General features: G+C 38.3%; 1 protein-coding gene across 5 annotated transcripts in view; it reads right to left on the minus strand.

Annotated features, from left to right (window-relative positions):
- The window catches only part of LOC135221949 (uncharacterized), a 677814-nt gene that overhangs the window by 99627 nt on the left and 558061 nt on the right, over positions 1–20126 (minus strand). For all 5 annotated transcript variants that reach the window (XM_064259991.1, XM_064259992.1, XM_064259993.1 and 2 more), the window contains one exon: positions 921–1055. In XM_064259991.1, coding sequence (XP_064116061.1) covers positions 921–1055 — 135 coding nt within the window. The remainder of the gene's footprint in view (positions 1–920; positions 1056–20126) is intronic.

The following is a 20126-nucleotide window of genomic DNA, read 5'->3' on the forward strand; positions in this document are numbered from 1 at the left end:
GCTCCTCATGCAGATTGTATTCTCTCTCTCTCCTCTCTATCTCTCTCTATCTCTCTCTCCCTCTCTCTCTCTCTGTGATAGATGAATCGTCTTTGCCTCTTTCTGAGCAGAACAAATTCTCAGTTTTTCCCTTGGCGTATTTACGGTTTCATGCACTCCTATTTGAGTCATTTAATGTAAGGTCTCCAGTGATCTGCACATTGTTCCTTTGGGCCGCCATCCTTCTAGAGAGATCCAATGGCAATTAGATTCGCTTGGCCTATGGCCAACGTTACAAAACTCATAGTCTGACAATCCTTTGGTCTTGTCGTGATATTATGTTTCGCTAAATAAATACATCCTTCAGAGGGCAGGTTACATCGGAAATTCGCCTTTCCCTTGGTACCATTATCAAACTGTGAAGTAACCCTGCAATTGCCACATTACTAAAATTAGCTATCATTAACAAGGGCTCTTCAAACTTGGGGTAAGTCAACGAATCATACATAGTGAAGGCATAGTTAAAAGGCCACAGTATTTACTGTATGCCAGATTTACGGGTGAAAAGAATGAAGCCTGACACTTGAGGTGATCCCAAAAATACTCTCCCATTTTGACTCCAACATCCGATCGGTTTGTGATCAAACAGTTTTCTAGTGGGATGCCTTTACGACAGATAAGGTTTTTTTCACGTTGTGTTAAGAATCCTTAACCCAGTTCACGTCATCAGTGACCGTAGTTATGCAAAAATACACATATATGCACATACATTACGTGTGTGTGTTGAATAAAGAGCTCCCCAGACTTTTCTGAAAACCTTTCAGGAAACGGTCCAACACATTTCGTAGAAGGTTAACATAGCATGAGAAAACAAGTCGTTGATTATGTATAAAAGTCTCTTAAAAAAGGCATATTGGTGATAAGAATGCTATGATGTTTACCTGGTTTATATGACAAATAAGGGTCAGGGTGTCCCCCTCCTGCACGTGCCTCTCACTAGGGCCACTGATCACCGCAGTTGGCGTTTCCACCTGTAGATTCACGAACTGGGATAGAACTCCAGTTCCGGTGTACATCTGCAATATAGAAAAATTAACAAAATATACCGGTGAATATTTCTTGCAATATGTACATAAGCGAGCGATTATAAATTAATACAGAATAGAACAGAATAAAGAATTTAGGCAGAAGTCCAAGCGGTGGGCCCTACGAGACCATTCTGCGCTGAGAGGGAAATGGATAGTAAGAAGGTTTGAAAGGTGTAACAGGAGGAAAACCTCGCAGGTGCTCTGTGAAACAATTGTTAAAAGAAGCTGATAAGTTAGATGGAAGAAAGACAAAATGATCTGAGGAAATAAATTAACATTAAAAGCAAATTTAGACTTTTCTAAGCATTATTTACCATGACTCCACGTGAAGGGCAACTGAAGGTCCATCACACGTTTTGTACTAATAAAAGTATCCGCTTATATATCTATATATATATATATATATATATATATATATATATATATATATGTAAGGCCTAGGGTTTTTGATTAATAATATATTGTCCATGTGTTCCCTGTGACCTGTGGAATGTGGAGAACAGTGCAGGAGTGACGACCTGAGAGTAGCTGAACAATGAGTTTCTGGGGGTGGCGTGAGATAAAAATGCTCAGTTCGACAAGTCAATGTACGACAGTTTATGAACTCTTCTCAAAGTGCCTTTGCGAAACTGGATGCAGCTAGAACCGTGAGGCGCTAGCGAACTGTGTGTTCGTATGTGCGTGTGTGCCTCTTCCCTTTAATAGGTTCATACCCAAGCCTATGGGAGGGATTTTGACAGAGGGCTTCAAGTCACAGGCAAGATGCCGTGGCATTCGCCGGGGGAGTTTTTTGTTAATAGTGTTTAGTGTCCGGCTGTCTGGGTAAGTGTTGAAGTGCTTTAGCCAAAGGGATGGCTTGTTTGATATCTTGTAAGATGTTCCATTTTATTAACTTTGTCTTTAAACTTGTGTGTACTTACCGGGATGTGTTCTGTATCTTTGAAACAGACGGATCTGAAATGCCGGGGGACAAAGAGTTCCCAGAGGGGGGTAGACTTTTTTGGGTGACTAGACATTGTACTGTTTTTTGAGTAGTCTGTAAGACTGGATTACTTGGTTGATTGATTTATTTATTCTTGTTAATAAACGTTAATGTTATGATGCAACTCTCTCATTTTCATTACCTGTTAGAATGGAGAGAAAGAGGTGGAGAGAGAGAGAGAGATTCCTTGGAGAGAGAGAGAGAGAGAGAGGGATTGCCAGGAGAGAGAGAGAGAGAGCCTGTGTGTGTAAGGTTGTGTGTGGTTGCCTTCCGTTTCGTGTCACGCTTACCTTATGAATAATGGGGGAAGAATTCCCCCAGTTACAGTTAAGAGGGGATATAAAAGTCTTCTTTCTTTTTTATGCCTGGGAACGCCAATGTAGAGATGGGTGGCCAGTTAGAAAATAAAAGGGGTTATGGCTTAGCGATAGTTTTCGAACAACAAAGCCTTGGTGGGATTGTGGAAAATCGTTAAACTGTTAGTTTTCAGTTACTTAGTGAGAAAAAATGAGAAAATATCTGTCTGTTAACTGTGCTAAAGGGAGGGAAGGATTTTATTGGACTCAGCATTTTTCCCAGGGAGTCAGCCTAGAAGCAGTGAGCGCACCCAGTGTGACATTTGCTTGTGTAATGACGAGTGTATTCCGAGATACCCGTGCGGGTGTTGTGTTTAATGCATATATCACTACCGCGTTTTACGAGAATTTCGAGTTCTTTTTTTTCCCATTATGGAGTGGTGAGTGTTAAACTATTGTTTTGAAGGAGAGGGTTTTTGTTTAAATATTTCAGGGTTATGGGATTGGTTCAAGAGGTCAAAAATTTTTTTTCTTGTCTTTGCCCCATAATGACGTGTTTTCTTTATTTGCACGTGTTTGTAATAGACGTATGCATTCGTCTTTGTTTAAAACATAGGAGTGTATTTTTCTAGGCATGTGAACTGTGCTTAGATAAGCGGCCACAATTTTACGGGCTCAGCACATTTCTGCAGAGAGGCGCGTTGCATTGCGAGGGTACTAGCATCCCTCGGGGGGGATAGTTGCATTGTGGGTACTGCATACCTCGAGGGAGGGCATTGCGAGGTGGGCACTAGTGTATACCTTGGGAAGGGGTCCTCAGACACTGTTCAAGGGGAGATGGGGGATACTGCTGGTATACCTCGGGCTGTTCTGCCGCTTGACTGAGGGGTTGTTCTCACGGGGGGGAGAAATTTTTTTTTCTCAGTGTGGGTGAACTCCCCCTTTTCCTTTTTTTTTTTCTTAGTGTTGGGGTATGGATTTGCCCTTGACATTGGATGCTAAGATATCAGCTGATTGATTAGTTGATGAAGTGAAACGCCCGTAGAGTCTTTTTTTAGAAAAGAGATTTTTTTTTTCTCTCTCTCTTGGACGAAGAGAAAAGGAAATAAAAAGAGATTTTTCTTTTCCGTGAATGAGGGGAAAAGTAGTTAACATGCACGGGATGTGTTATATGTTTTACTTGTGCCTTGAAAGACACAAATATAAGGGGGATACACAGATTATTTTTTTTATTGTGTTGGAGAAATTACTTTGAAATGCCGATGATTGGTGTTGTATTTGTGTTGTGTGGCAATGGTGTTATGTCATGGTGTATGCTGGAGAAATTGTATGTCATAGGATTCAGCAATACTAGTGTAAGCTATTTTGAATTTCACCCTTACTTGAGATCTTTGCAAGAGAATTATTGCTATGGAGAGTTATTATTATTATTATTAATAATTATTGTACTTGAGATGTGTCACGGGAGGTTTGCTTAAGTATAATTATCATTACGGGAGAATTGTTTTACGAGAGGTTTGAGATATTTCATGGGAGATTAGTTGGTAATTATTACAGATAATTATTCAAGGAGAATTATTACAATGAATTAATGAGAGAAGTCTTGTGTTAATTGATTGTTGAGTTTTTGTAACTTTGGAGAATATTTCAGTGATTCACGGGGATGAGTTTTGCTGAATCTTGATGAATCTGACTGAATCTTGGTGAATTGTGTGGAATCTTGCTGAATTTTTGCTGAACTTTTGCTGAATTTTGTGCTGAATTTTTGGAGAATGGACAAGCATTAACATTGGTGATATTTTTTGTACTGATACTGTTGATTTTGATGATAGCAATTTTGTTTGGTGATCTTGCTGATGATGATATTTCTGATACTGATTTTTTATATACTAATACGTGGGCGTTGTAATGCTATCAAGGGAGGTGAAATCTTTTTTTTTGAATTTGGGAGGAACTAACAACACATTGTTTTAGTTTTTTTTTCTTTTTTTTATGAGTTCAGCAGATAATTGCTTGACATCTAGTGAGTTACGGGAGATAGTTGATAATGCCACTGATTTTTCTTTTCTCCTTTTTTGGAAATTAGCCATCGCTGACACAAGTTTTTTTTACCAAGGGTGAATTTGAATTTATTTTTTCTCTCCAGTTAGTGTGAATATTATCTCAGTTCATGACTTAGAGTCATTGTTCGAGAACGTGTTCGTGATTTAGCTATTTGATGCTACACAGAAATATATGGGAGAATTTTTTGCACGTTTTGAATGCATACGTAATGGCACTACATTTTTTCTCTGGATATTTATGTTCCAGAAATTGTGAGTTTTCTTGCACAATACTCTTGTTGTATTTGTGACAACTTTGCGAGAGATAGGGAACTTGGTTAAGTTTTCTAGTGGCTTATGTCGTAGTGCATATGGAGAAGTCTTGGCTAAGACACTGTGAACTTGGAGTTCTGTTATAATGAGTTGTGGCACATGGGTGATTTTTTCTAGAATTTTCTAGACAGTTTTATTTGCCGAGTTTTGCCTTTTTTTTTAGCAATTATGCTAAATGGAGAGAGTTTTTATAGTTTTTGACTATAACATTGAGTTATTCTCTGGAGAATTGGAGTTAGAATTGAGATATAATTGAGATTATTTTGGAGTTATATTTTGAGATATAATATATGGGAGATATATTTTTGGCCATTTTTGATATTTGCCAATAGTGGTATGAGCTATGTTTAGTTCAATTATTTTGCAGCCATCTTTGTTGCAAATGGAGACACATATTTGGAGATTATGGGGCAATATTTGTGAGTGTGTGAGTTAGTTGCCTTGAGTGCACATTTTTTTGGAAATATATTTTTTGGAGCCTTGTTTTGTTCCACATGGAGTTATTGGGGAAATAGAGGTAATTATTTTGTATTTGCCGAAATAGAGGTGATTATTCTCTATTCCTGGAGTGGAGTTGTTTTTATTGACATGTGGCTATTGGAGAAATAAGAGAGAATAATATGGGGTTGGTTATTAACCAAATGGAGGAAATATTTTTATAACCGGAATGGTGTTATTATTAATATGGTGTCTCATAATGGAGTTGGAATTAACCTTTGGCGGGTGACCTTTTTTTTATGGTTATGGGAGTTTTTTTCGAGACAAGAGGAGATTTCTGTGGTTCTTTTTTTTCATTTTGTGACTATTTAGAGGCGAGTGTCATTACTGCATTACGAGTCATTTGGAGATGTGTGCATTTTTTATGTTCACAAGTGTGTTATTCTTGGAGAAATATAATTTGGGGAAAAGTCATGTTGAGAGAATAAGTCTTCGAGACAAATTTTTGAACACATTAGTCATATCCTGGAGTTAATTCTGTGAAATGTGTCAGTTAGACCTTTTTTTCTAGAGAATCATGAGTTTCCAAACTTATGTGTCTGACTGGACAATTTTTTATGCTGCTGTTAGAGCATGCGTCCGCAGGCGATTTTTCTGCTGACAAGCGATGTGATGAGCCGTGTGCTGATTCTTTTCCTCTGATGGTGACAGATCAGAATTTTTGCAATATCTGGAAATGTTGACAATAGCATTTCACGAAAGCGCATGTGTGAGAGTTTGCTTTCTGGCAAATTCTGTGGCTTTACATGGAGCATTTCTTGGGGAAAACGTGGGGAGTTATGCATATTATACATGTGTTATGTATTTTGTGATTGGGGAAATCTACTTGTGATTATCTTTTTTTTATTTTTCTTCCTTTTCCTATGAGAGATATAATTTGGGGATTGAGCTTAAGTAGCATTTCTTTTTTGGACGGGAGATTTGATTTTACCGGGAGATGTAATTTTTCAAGGGTTGTTACTTAAGTAAATGGGAGTTTGACATTAAGTCTCATTGTAATTAATTATTGAGCAGTACAGGGGTTTTTGCTGTTAAAAGTTGGAGATTTTTACTGATTTTGTGGGTTGTTCAAATATCAGAGCTAGAGAGAACATTTTTTTGGGTCTGGGTATGTTACGAGATACTTTCTTTTTTTTTCTTGGGCTTATTACGATTTCTTCTTTTTTTTCTCTCTCTCTCTTGTGAGCACATTCGAGTTGGAAATGTGAGTGCAGAAGTCCGTGGAGTTGCTGTGATTTCTGAGTTGTGTGTGTGCTGATGTGTGAGTTTGGAGAATTGAGTTGGAGAACTTGATGTTTTTTTTTTTTTTTTTTTTTTTTTTTTTTTTCTTTGAGAGTTGTGATAATGACTTATGATTTGGTAGTCCTATTAAGGGAGTTAATTGGGAGACGTTCAGTTAGTATTTCTGACCTTTTGAGATCACTGTTTGATAGAAGTAGTATGTCTGGGTTAATTTTCCTAGATTGACCAGTGACTTGACTGACATACTAACACACACCCAAAGAAAAAAGTCGTTTCCCGACTCCAGCAAGACGTCCACCAGCCGTTTGCAGAGAGGTTGCTGCCATGTTGCCCAGGGTGATTACAAGTATTTCCATGATGGTGATCGCGAGAGAATTCTACAGCGTGTTCTTTGGGGATCTGCAGAAGCCGTGAGAAGTCTTCTACAATGAGGGAGGCATTCCGTCTTCCTACAGTTGCTACAGTCTGCTACAGGTGCAGCTACTTGCAGACAAGCGAAGAGGGATATTCAAGAATCCTAATGCAGAAAATATGAGAGAAAATGCGTCTTGTGTTATTGGGAGATAAAGCGTGATAAGACTTTATTTTATAATGCCAGAGACGTGCAGTTTTACTTATATTTTGTTTTGAGCTGGCCAGTGTTTTGTGTTATAAGCAATTTTGCTAGGCGGGAGCTAGCATTTGTGCGAGGCTGAGCTATCTGTAAGGCCTAGGGTTTTTGATTAATAATATATTGTCCATGTGTTCCCTGTGACCTGTGGAATGTGGAGAACAGTGCAGGAGTGACGACCTGAGAGTAGCTGAACAATGAGTTTCTGGGGGTGGCGTGAGATAAAAATGCTTAGTTCGACAAGTCAATGTACGACAGTTTATGAACTCTTCTCAAAGTGCCTTTGCGAAACTGGGTGCAGCTAGAACCGTGAGGCGCTAGTGAACTGTGTGTTCGTATGTGCGTGTGTGCCTCTTCCCTTTAATAGGTTCATACCCAAGCCTATGGGAGGGATTTTGACAGAGGGCTTCAAGTCACAGGCAAGATGCCGTGGCATTCGCCGGGGGAGTTTTTTGTTAATAGTGTTGTGTCCGGCTGTCTGGGTAAGTGTTGAAGTGCTTTAGCCAAAGGGATGGCTTGTTTGATATCTTGTAAGATGTTCCATTTTATTAACTTTGTCTTTAAACTTGTGTTTACTTACCGGATGTGTTTCTGTATCTTTGAAACAGACGGATCTGAAATGCCGGGGGACAAAGAGTTCCCAGAGGGGTGTAGACTTTTTTGGGTGACTAGACATTGTACTGTTTTTTGAGTAGTCTGTAAGACTGGATTACTTGGTTGATTGATTTATTTATTCTTGTTAATAAACGTTAATCATATGATGCAACTCTCTCATTTTCATTACCTGTTGAATGGACAGAAAGAGGTGGAAGAGAGAGAGAGAGAGACTCCTTGGAGAGAGAGAGAGAGAGAGAGGGATTGCCGGGAGAGAGAGAGAGAGAGCCTGTGTGTGTAAGGTTGTGTGTGGTTGCCTTCCGTTTCGTGTCACGCTTACCTTATGAATAATGGGGGAAGAATTCCCCCAGTTACATATATATATGTATATATTATGTATATATGTGTATATATATATATATATAGTATATATATATTATATATATATATATATATATATATATATATATATACAGGATGGAGAAAAGCCAGCGTAGCATCATATATTTATTGTCCAAATTTTCGAGACTGGGTCTCATCATCAGGGCTGTAAAATATACAAATTAAAAAAAGACTCAGTATTAATATCAATAAAAATGGAACAACATAAAAGTTAAATATAATAATTTAAAAAATGAGCTAAAATAAAAAAAAAAAATAGAAAATAGATAATAGTCATTGGGCGCTTGGGTGACAATGCGAAAATCCTTATATGAAAATGATATTTTACATTTATTACAATGTTCTCGTATGCTAGAGAATTCTTTCGTTTTAAAGTACATCCCGCACGGTGACTGACTCCGAGATGAGAATCGATTCTGACTTTGAGCAATCTTTTGGTGGCTCCCACGTATTTCCCGATTTTACATGTCGGGCAAGTAAACCAATATACCACCAAAGATCGCATCAAAGCCGGAAGTTTATCTTTGTGGGAGAACAAAGAACCCAGAGTTTTAGGATTTTTAGCTATTAACTTGAGATTCACAGCCGGAAAAGTTTTCTGAATGACTTTTTGTATTTGCACCTTAAATGAGTTGGACTGAATGAAAGGTATAGAGGCATACATTAATAATTTAGGCACGCTCGGTACAAGTTGACGTGGCTGAAATTTATCATTTAAAAAGTTATTAACATATTTAAAGAATAAGGCTTGAGGATACGAATCGTTTTGAAAAAACTGGAGTAAAAATTGGATGTTGCTATGGAAGTTATGCCAGCTGGAAGATAACGTATTAATATATTCCAAGAAAGCTTCGGCTGCTTCTCGGGCACTAAATAGAGCAATAGGGTCATCCACATATCGCTTATAAAAGAGAGGGCGATATGATAAGGGACAACCATCCAGCATCTGTTCCTCGAAAGAGCACATAAAAGCGTTAGCCATAACTGGGCCAAGTGGTGACCCCATCAACTTATTTAAAAACTTTATTGTTAAAAATAAAGTCAGAATCGATTCTCATGTTGGAGTCAGTCACCGTACGGGATGTACTTTGAAAACGAAAGAATTCTCTAGCATACGAGAATATTGTAATAAATGTAAAACATCATTTTCATACAAGGATGTTCGCATTGTCACAAGGAGAGATAGCATTTGCGTTTTTTCTTTTTTTTTTCTTTTTAGGAAAATACATGTTAAGACTGTCACTGCGAACTGTATCCTGCAACAGATAGCTAATACCATCAAGTAATATAAATCAGAGCCAGGCACAAAAACTGAATGTCATACACTAGTGTGTCTGGTGAGTTTTTGTTTCAAGTGATTGCCTCTTGTCGGGAAAACCAGCTACTTCTGAAACGAAAGGAAGGAGCACGTTTCTGTACAGAACAATGAATGCAAATAAATAAGGTCCCTTTCTAAAAAACAGCCAAGGAGTTGATTTAGGAATACTTCGATACAAGGCAGCAAACAAACACCGAGGAAGGCAAGATCAAACTTCTGCAGCCTGTTTCATGGTCCATCAAAGAAGATGTTAATACCACTGAAGTTTGGCAAGCTTTTGACGGCTTACGGTATATATACATACATACATTCATACACACACACTCACACACACACACACACACACACACACATATATATATATATATATATATATATACGTCGTATATACATACATATACATACATATATATATATATATATATATATATATATATATATATATATATATATATATGTATGTATATATGAAAACGAGATTATTATCTCGCTATTCAATTTTTAAAAGGTAGCGATGGACCAGAGCGTCCAAAGGCAATTGGTAACACATTCTCTCTCTCTCTCTCTCTCTCTCTCCATTCTCTCTCTCTCTCTCTCTCTCTCTCTCTCTCTCTCGTCTCTCTCTCTCCTCTCAATCTCTCTCTCTCTCTCTCTCTCTCTCTCTCTATACACCTCCCCCCTCTAGTATGTAAGGTCATCAAATCAGACACGGAACTTACAAAAATATGCATCTATTTAAAATCAAAGTATTAACTGAATTACTTGGATTCTTAACAAAAAGATTAAATGAAATGTTAAACTCAGAAGCCCAAATAACTCAGATAACCCTCGGTAATTAATCAAATAACTAACATTAGTTTAGCCGTAACACCAGGCACACTCAACATAGTCAGTACACAATAGTAATTAAGTCGGTTCCCATTTCTACAGATCAATTTCCCTTCTCCAGAACAATTCCCCTTGTCCAGAATCGCCCATTCAACACAGTTTGCACTATCACTTCTATAAAAACACTTTGCAGAAGCCATCTTGGCCCTGCCGCCCCAGTAATGATCTATCCATCATGGTAATCTAACACTCATATGTAGGGGGAAAAGCTCGCACGAATGCACGAACTCACGCCCATTGTCCGCACCCATGAACAGCTTGTAATCAGTTTCAAAGTCACCTCTGCGATCGCCTGTAGCAACAGGACATGCACAGATCTGCACATACAGCAAAAAGACACATCAGCATTCCCAAAGCTCGTCACCTCAAACACTGTCTCTAGGGAAGTTAAATTGCTGACTCTACATTCTAAGAAACGTCATAGTATATCACATTACAATGATATTTAAAACATATCATAGCAAATCCCTCTTTATGTAACAGATTGCTAGCACCAGCCTAGCCATAGCTCAAATAAAACAGGTTATACATATAAAAAAACACACTGGGCGGCTCATTAAACACTATGATAACTGCACGTCTCTGGTAGTACAATGTCTATCGCACATTATTTCCAACACCCTGCATATGGGCTATAATAACAATTGGATGTAGAAAAACATTTCTTCATCTTGAACTTTCTCACGCTCCCGTGCATGTGATTGGTCTGCAACTGCACAGACACATGAAACACACTGTAGAAAGACAAAACGTCTCCCCATGGAAGACAACTAGCGATTTCCTTGGTCGAAAAGCGCTGTAAAACTCCGTAGACTTGTAGAAACTCTCGCATGTGGGAACATCAGCAGCATACATCTCTGCAACAGTTGATGGACATTTTGCTGGCGTTGGGGAACGATGTTTATGGTGTTGCAGTATGTCAGTCACGTCATCGGTCAATTGAAGAAGAATTAACCCTAGACATACATCTGTCAAATAATGACCACAAAAAATTCTAGGAAACACTAACTGAACGTCTTCCAACTAACCCCATTAATATGACCACTGAATTAATTTCTAACTAAAACTCGTGATGGAACTCCATAAGATCGTCAAATCACAAATCACTATCATAACCCCGTAAAGAAAATATTAAATTCACCAACTTAATTCTCCAATAACATAAAAAACAAGGCTCGCCAAATTCACACATTTGCACACACCAACTCAAACTCACAGAAACTCCACGGACTACTGTCATCAATTTCAAACTCACAAATTCTCACAAGTAAAAAAAAAGAAAAATAGCCCGAAAAATAAAACACGTAGTAAACCAGCCCCACATTATTACCAAAAATGTTCTCTCAAGCACTGATATTTCAGTAACCCACAAAATCAGTAAGAACTCTTTACTGCTTAACAGCAAAAACCCCTTTTACTGTCTATATAATTAACCTCCATGAAATATAATGCACAACACCCACTCTATGTAATTCACAAACATCACCACCCTTAATATTCATTACAAGCACCCAATTGTTAGTATCAGAAATAACACCAATATCAGAACTCGCCAGTATCACTAGTATCCCCAGTATTAGCACTTGCCAGTATCACTAATATTAGTACTCGCCCATTCACCAAATTCACCAAAATTGCTATCACCAAATTCACCAAAATTCACCAGAATTAACCGAAATAGACCAAAATTATCATCACCCATAAATCATTGTCACATTCACCAAAAATTATTACCATCATGAACTCCCATAGAATCCCCATAAATATCTCCAGTAATAATAATTCTCTATAATAGTTCCACTATAAATACCTCCCCGTAAAATATCTCCATAATGATTCTCCGTAATAATTCCCTATAAAATATCTCCATAAAACATCTCCAGTATCACCAGTAAGAGCCTAATATTGGCAACCCCCAGTATTCATCACCAATGGCACATCACCAATCATCACCATTCAACAGCACCATTTTAAAATACTCTCCATATCCCAAACATATCCCCATTATAAAATAATCTCTGTACCCCCAGTTATAATTATGCCCTCTATCATGTAAAGGCATTCTCCAAAGCGCAAGGAAAACTTGCACCACATTCATTTCCATTTTCTCTTTACTCAAGAGAAAGAAAAAAGCGTTCTAAAAAGAAACCCTACGGGCATATCATATCGTTTCCCAGTGGCTATCAGCTGATGTGGCATTGAACTATGTCGTCAAGGACTCAAAAGGATGGCAATAAACTTTTCTATCAAGGCCAAACTCACCCCCTTACCCGGCGCAAAGAAAAAAAAAAGGGAAATCACCCTCCCGTTGGCACTACCCCATGGAATACACCACTAGCCTCCCTTTTGCTGGCTCTTCAAAAAATACGCTGAGTGCGTATGCATGAGCGACACCGTCTCCAAGGGCCAACAAAATGCAATCCAAGCATCCCCAGAACTAAGTTGCATGTATGAAAAACCTTCACACGTATACATGTGTCAAAACCAAGACGAATGCGTCTCCTTTAACATGTGCCAAGAAAAAAAACACATCACGTTCTGCTCCTATGGGAAAAAATATGGTAATCTGAACTGATTCTTTAACTCCCAATTCATACACAAATTTGGAAAGAGAGAAAAAAAACACCAGGGCAAAAAAATAATCTAACACTCACTTTGTCTTCAATGAGAGAACACAGGATCGGAGATCCGTGCGAAAACACGCTAATACACACATACCTGCGTGTGTAAGAACGATACTCGGCACTTGAACCAGAAAGCACTTAGCATTCACACGCACCCACAGATATCAACTGAGTGACACATCGCTTGAAAGTGTCTTGCAGCAGACGAAAATGCTGACCCTAATTGAAATTTCCCTCTCAGTACCACAACGACGGCTCAATAATTCTTATCCCCTGTCACTTATTAATTGAAATCTTAACACATTCCCACAACCAGACTCTCTGAAAACAGCCTCTTATAGCTGCTATTAATCTCACAAAAGGCATAATACGGTTCAGAACTGCTGCCACCACTAAAAATGAGATTATTATCTCGTTATTCTATTTTTAAAAGGTAGCAATGGACCAGAGCGTCCAAAGGCAATTGGCAACACATTCTCTCTCTCTCTCTCTCTCTCTCTCTCTCTCTCTCTCTCTCTCTCTCTCTCTCTGACACAGAACTTACAAAAATATGCATTTATTTAAAAGCAAAGTATTAACTGAATAACTCAGATTCTTAACAAAAACACCCCAACTTTTCTTAAAATTCTTTGGTTGACTTGAATTGAGGCCACAGTAAGAGATATCTACATATCATGTCTTACGTCATCACTTGAGCGACAGAAGACAACATGAATTATATTGCAGGAAAGTTGAGTTTCTGAGAGGGCACCTTTCTTGAGAAAAAAAAAACCTCTCTCTCTTTTTTAACATTGTTTTTGTAAAAAGAAACAAACAAAACAGATTCAAAGCTATAATAAACACTATTAAAACCTTTATACAGTAGGTTGTTTGATCTCTATGTTTCATATGTACATAAATGCATTGGTGTTTTTACTTTTTGTTAGCTGTTACGAGTCACTGCCGAAAAATATGATGTTTAGAAGTAAACTACCATAAAGGTATTTTTTTTGGAGAGAGAGAGAGAGAGAGAGAGAGAGAGAGAGAGAGAGAGAGAGAGAGAGAGAGAGAGCAATTTTAGATGACTTGGTCGACACCAACAGAAAATTCCGAGGTTATACAACTGGATACTTTTCTTGCCCAGCACTGAGTTGTTACTATGAATATTTAATTTAATAAAAAAAAAGAGCCAGTATTCAGTAAAATGCGTAGTTATTTAACCTGAAGCATACACTGTTAAGCTCAATCAAGTTACAAGTCAAGCAGGAATAGTAAGATTATGAAGTAATCGACCATTAACGCTATGCTCTTGGTTAAAAAACAAAATGGCTTTCGATAACTCCCCGTCTTGCTTTCTTAAGTATCTGTACAACTTTCGGGATGCAATAATCGAACTTCCACTGCAATACAAAGTCATACGAACTTTTTCATTTTCAACTGTGACGAATTTACATGAAATAGGCTTCGCAATATGCAGATAAGCGTGGGTTTCGTTGTTATGTAAGAACCGTTGTTAAAAATTTATCCAGTATAGTGTCTGTATCCATTTGCACATACTATATTGTATTTCATAGAATGTAAGTTTTTCGTTGCTGACACCGCTCGGTCAGGTTATCAACTATGTTCTTAAAAAAATGCAAAGGTATGTAAAATTGAATATTAACAGTGGATGTTATTCCCTTGCCAAAATTGCTTACTTGCATACCAGGTGCACATTTCCGCAAACAGGGCGCACGAATGTGTTCCAAGAACTTGTTGAGTGTACAAAGAAAACGAAGTAACATAAGACTCATAAATTTTGATTTTGATATGAAGTTATGAAATTGAGGCAGTTCAGCCTAGTATTGAGGTATTTTTCTACCAATCATAGCTGAAGATAATGGGCCGTAAGACTGAAGAAAGAAAGTGGAATTGAGGTAAAAAGGCTAAAAAGGGACGCTGTAAACACCCTTGTTAATGACTACCGTGCACCACGTGATGTACACTGGTAACGCTATTCTCCCTACGGAGGAAAGTAATTAGAAATTATAAGAATTGACGAAGAAAGCTTGTGCAAATTTTAAATTACTGAACATTTTTCGTAACCCTCACCCTATGTCAAACTAATTTTTGAACTCTTTTAACCAACAAGTAACAAGACTGCAATTTCCACTGAACCCTCCCTCACACAGGATAATATTTCATCTCTCTCTAATGTCCTCAAGTGTCTTTCGTCCTCAGGTCACGCCCTTACAGCCTCTGAGCGGAGGTAGTTTTCCTAATGACCTCACGGGGTACGGAAGTTTCCCGAATTTTTTTCCAGCTCCCTCTACGAGTCGCATGACTTGTATTCAGCGAGAGAGAGAGAGAGAGAGAGAAGAGAGAGAGAGAGAGAGAGAGAGAGAGAGAGGAGGGGGGGGATGCAAGTAGTTTTCTCTCGCTCTCCAGATGAACAAAGACCACATACACGTGTATATATATATATATATATATATATATATATATATAAATATATATATATATATATATGTATATATATATATATATATATATATATATATATATATATATATATATATATTATATATATCTATATATATACGCACATACCACACACACACACACACACATATATATATATATATATATATATATATATATATATATATATATACACACACCACTAGACTGGGTCACTAAATGTTGAAAATTGGGGTGGGGATGGGAGGGAAGTAAAGGTTGGAAGATGGGTGAAAGGGAGGGGAAGGGATGTCTACGGGCAGCAACCAGCCTATTTAACTTCCAGTGTGCAAAGAAACTTCAATTTTAGTATTATATACGTAGATATAATAATTACACAATTATTTATATATGAATTTAAATTCATATACCTATCTATTGATCTGTCTAGCTATGTATCTGTTTATGTCAAGAAATAGCCGACTTGCAACGTGAAAGCCTTAAAGTTTAAAGGGAGCATTCTTTAGCACAAGGGGGGAAGGGGTTGGGTTGGGTTGGCGTGTGGGTGGGGGGGGATATCAAAAAGTGCTCAATATGATCGTGAGACGACGAACTTCGTGAAGTTAAGAAGAAGACTACCTTAAGTTCAGACGGAAGGAAAGAGGGACAATGAAGCAAAAAACTGCACAGTGAAAAATGCAGATGCATAGGAAATTCACACTATAATTCGAACGAAAGATGCAGATCAATTACTCGAATGAAGATGCAGATAATTTTTCCTGTCCTAAGAGAATGCCGTTTTCTGTCCAATGAATAGTCTGAGGGCTTCAGCAAGGTTGAAGCATTATTATTATATATATTTTTTTTTGCTCTATCACAGTCCTCTAATTCGACTGGGTGGTAATTATAGTGTAGGGTTCTGGGTTGCATCCTGCCTCCTTAGCAGTCCATCACTTTTCTTACTATGTGCGCCGTTTCTAGGATCACACTCTTCTGCATGAGTCCTGGAGCTACTTCAGCCTCTAGTTTTTCCAGATTCCTTTTCAGGGATCTCGGGATCGTGCCTAGTGTTCCTATGATTATGGGTACAATTTCCACTGGCATATCCCATACCCTTCCTATTTCTATTTTGAGGTCTTGATACTTATCAATTTTTTCCCTCTCTTTCTCTTCAACTCTGGTGTCCCATGGTATTGCGACATCAACGAGTGATACTTTCTTCTTGATTTTGTCAATCAACGTCACGTCTGGTCTATTTGCACGTATCACCCTATCTGTTCTGATACCATAATCCCAGAGGATCTTTCCCTGATCGTTTCCTATCACTCCATATTGGTGTTCGTACCACTTATTACTGCAAGGTAGCTGGTGTTTCTTGCACAAGCTCCAGTGGAGGGCTTTTGCTACTGAATCATGCCTCTTTTTGTACTGGTTCTGTGCAAGTGCCGGACATTCGCTTGCTATGTGGTTTATGGTTTCATTTTTCGTATTGCACTTCCTACATATGGGAGAGATGTTATTTCCATCTATCGTTCTTTGGACATATCTGGTTCTCAGGGCCTGATATTGTGCCGCTGTTATCATTCCTTCAGTTTCCTTCTTGAGCTCTCCCCTCAGTAGCCATTGCCACGTGTCATCGCTGGCTAGTTCTTTAGTCTGTCTCATGTATTGTCCGTGCATTGGTTTGTTATGCCATTCCTCTGTTCTGCTTGTCTTTCTCCTGTCTCTGTATATTTGTGGGTCTTCGTCTACTTTTATCAGTCCTTCTTCCCATGCATTCTTGAGCCACTCGTCTTTACTGGTCTTCATATATTGCCCCAGTGCTCTGTTCTCGATGTTGACGCAGTCCTCTATGCTTAGTAGTCCCCTCCCTCCTTCCTTTTGTGTTATGTATAGTCTGTCCGTATTTGCTCTTGGGTGTAGTGCTTTGTGTATTGTCATATGTTTCCTCGTTTTCTGGTCTATGCTGCGAAGTTCTGCCTTCGTCCATTCCACTATTCCTGCGCTGTATCTGATTACTGGCCCTCCCCATGTGTTTATGGCTTTTATCATATTTCCGGCATTGAGTTTTGACTTGAGTATCGCCTTGAGTCTCTGCATATATTCTTTCCTGATCGTGTCCTTCATCTCTTGATGTTTTATATTCCCTCCTTCCATTATTCCCAGGTATTTGTATCCCGTCTCATCTATTTGTTTGATGTTGTTCCCATCTGGTAGCTATATCCCTTCAGTCCTTGTTACTTTGCCTTTGTATGTTGATTAAGGCACATTTTTCTATTCCAAACTCCATCCTGATGTCCCCAGATACAATCCTTACAGTCTGGATTAGGGTATCTATTTCCTTGATGCTCTTCCCATACAGCTTCATGTCGTCCATGAACATCAGATGGTTAATTCTGTTGCCTCTTTTCTTGAGTTGGTACCCAGCATCCATCTTCTGCAGTACTTTTGTCATGGGAATCATGGCTACTACGAAGAGTAGTGGGGACAGTGAGTCGCCCTGGAAGATCCCTCTCCTGATATTAAACTCTGCTAGTCTTATTCCAGAGCTTGTAAGTATTGTGTTCCAGTTGCGCATCGTATTTTTGAGGAAGCTGATGGTGTTTTCCTCTGCCCAATATATTTTCAGGCATTCTATTAGCCACGTGTGTGGTACCATTATTATTATTATTATTATTATTATTATTATTATTATTATTATTTTTTTTTATTATTATTATTATTTAAATGATGAAACCAAATTCATATGGAACAATCCCACAGGGACCATTGACTTGAAAACCAAATTTCCAAAGAATACGTTTTCATTTGAAGTTACAGAAGGTAATACGAAAAACAGAAATAGTACAAGAGCATCATTAGGGGACAATGAAGGCGGGACCCGGAAGAAATTAGTAGAAAGCCAAATTTTTGCCTCGAGTTGCATAAAGTCACGCAGAACGCCACAGTGCAGTTACATTTGTTCCACCTTGTGACATTTCCGAAATTTAAGATTGTCGCCAAAGTGGGTGACGAGTCAATCGAAAACATATAAATTGCAATAAATTCAGTACAACTTTTTTCTGTCTAAATATACGTTTTAACACAGCCTAATTCCTATTGAAATATTTCACTGCTCTCACATATCAATATTCATGGATAAGCCAAGATGTCCTAGAAAATTGCCGTAATCGCAATGCAAACAGAAATATAAATCAAGAGGCTATTTTTTTTGTACTACTGAGAATCTTTTATTTTCTCTGTCTAGTATCAATGGTGGCAGTAACAAGATCCACGTTCGTGGTGTTGAAGTGGATGTAAATAGCATAAGTGTTCCTGTGGGTCACATCGAGGCCACCGGTCACATACGAGATCAATGACTGCTGAAATGGAGGGATATCTCCATGGATTTGCCGAGCAACTACCCTTTTTATCAAGTAAAGGACTTATGAAAAGGAACGTGAAAAGCAGGGTGGCTGCTTGCCTGAAGTGCAAAGTGAGTGTCCACCGTAGCCTTCCTTGTGGTGCACACTTCATCCTTGATGGAGGCCACCTTCAAACCTTGCCATAGCCATAAACTGTTACAAATGATCAAGTATCTGACCACTATGTTTCATATGTACTTGAACATTATGGGAGGGATACCATAATTGCGTCTGATGGGTACGGCAGCGACACATCTACCAAAGCAGCAGCACAGCGTCGACGAGCACAACAAAATACATATTCGATTTGTAAATAAGAATTACCACCAAACAAAAGGCATTTTCAGCTAATGACAAGAAAAAGGACCGATTGATTAAGAAGATGATGGGAACATTTGAAGCCAAAGGTGTGACTGTGAAGCAAAACTGGAGATGCGGATTGGCTGACTGCATCAACAGCCATGGACACTACAAGGCAGAAAATGCACCAATTGTTGTATGGACTGCTACATATTAGTTTACAGTGTTGGTTGCATAAGCTACCACAGATATGGATCTCCATGTGCTCTTTTGCCGAACCCTATAGCAAGTGTATTCTATAAGAGAAATTCAGGAGGCCTTTCAGAACATCCAGCAACACTAAGTTTGTACATGCAATCACGGGATGTGTCTGCACTCTTCAATCATCAATCAAGGGAAGAAGAAGGCTCTTAGAGGAAATAGCAAGAGTGGAGAACTGTTTCTTTTGCAACTGTATCGAACAACTCGATCAAAGACGCTGGATAATCGGTTGCACATAAGGTACACCGATTAATTCACAGAACATCTTTGGTATCATCAAAATGGAATCACTTCCACCTACTTCTGCAGCTGCCAAATTCCACAGCTACAGACCAGACCTTGCTGTTCAGCAGTGACATGGAAATGGAATGCCGTCAACTGAGTGGGGTTGGAAGCAAAAGGAGGGAATATTGGATCAGTATTGAAAATATCTTGTGGATGTAAGACAGTGTGGTAAACGATGCCCTTGCTGGTCTGGAGTGTAGCTTATTGCGTACTGTTTGTAATGGCCACAATTGCAAAATCTCTAGGGACACTGATTTAAGATAAAAAAAAGTGACGGTCTGTAAATACTAGCAATTCTTGTTGCTCCAATGTGAACATTTTTCATTGTTTGAACAAAAAAATCAAAACGTGCTCTTTTAAACTGGTCTATTTTGTCACAATTCTCTATGACTTTCTGTTTTCATTACAGGACAGCATCTTGTATTTGTTTGTATCTATCATTATCTTGAGTAACTGGAATACATCCTATTATAATTATAAGATGCTAAAATATTCTAGTAATTGAAAATAAATTTATATGAGGGATTAGGATAAAGTTATACTTTTCCAATGTGATGGTTAG

This window comes from Macrobrachium nipponense, chromosome 3 (assembly GCF_015104395.2).
Source record: "Macrobrachium nipponense isolate FS-2020 chromosome 3, ASM1510439v2, whole genome shotgun sequence".
Lineage (NCBI taxonomy): Eukaryota > Metazoa > Arthropoda > Malacostraca > Decapoda > Palaemonidae > Macrobrachium > Macrobrachium nipponense.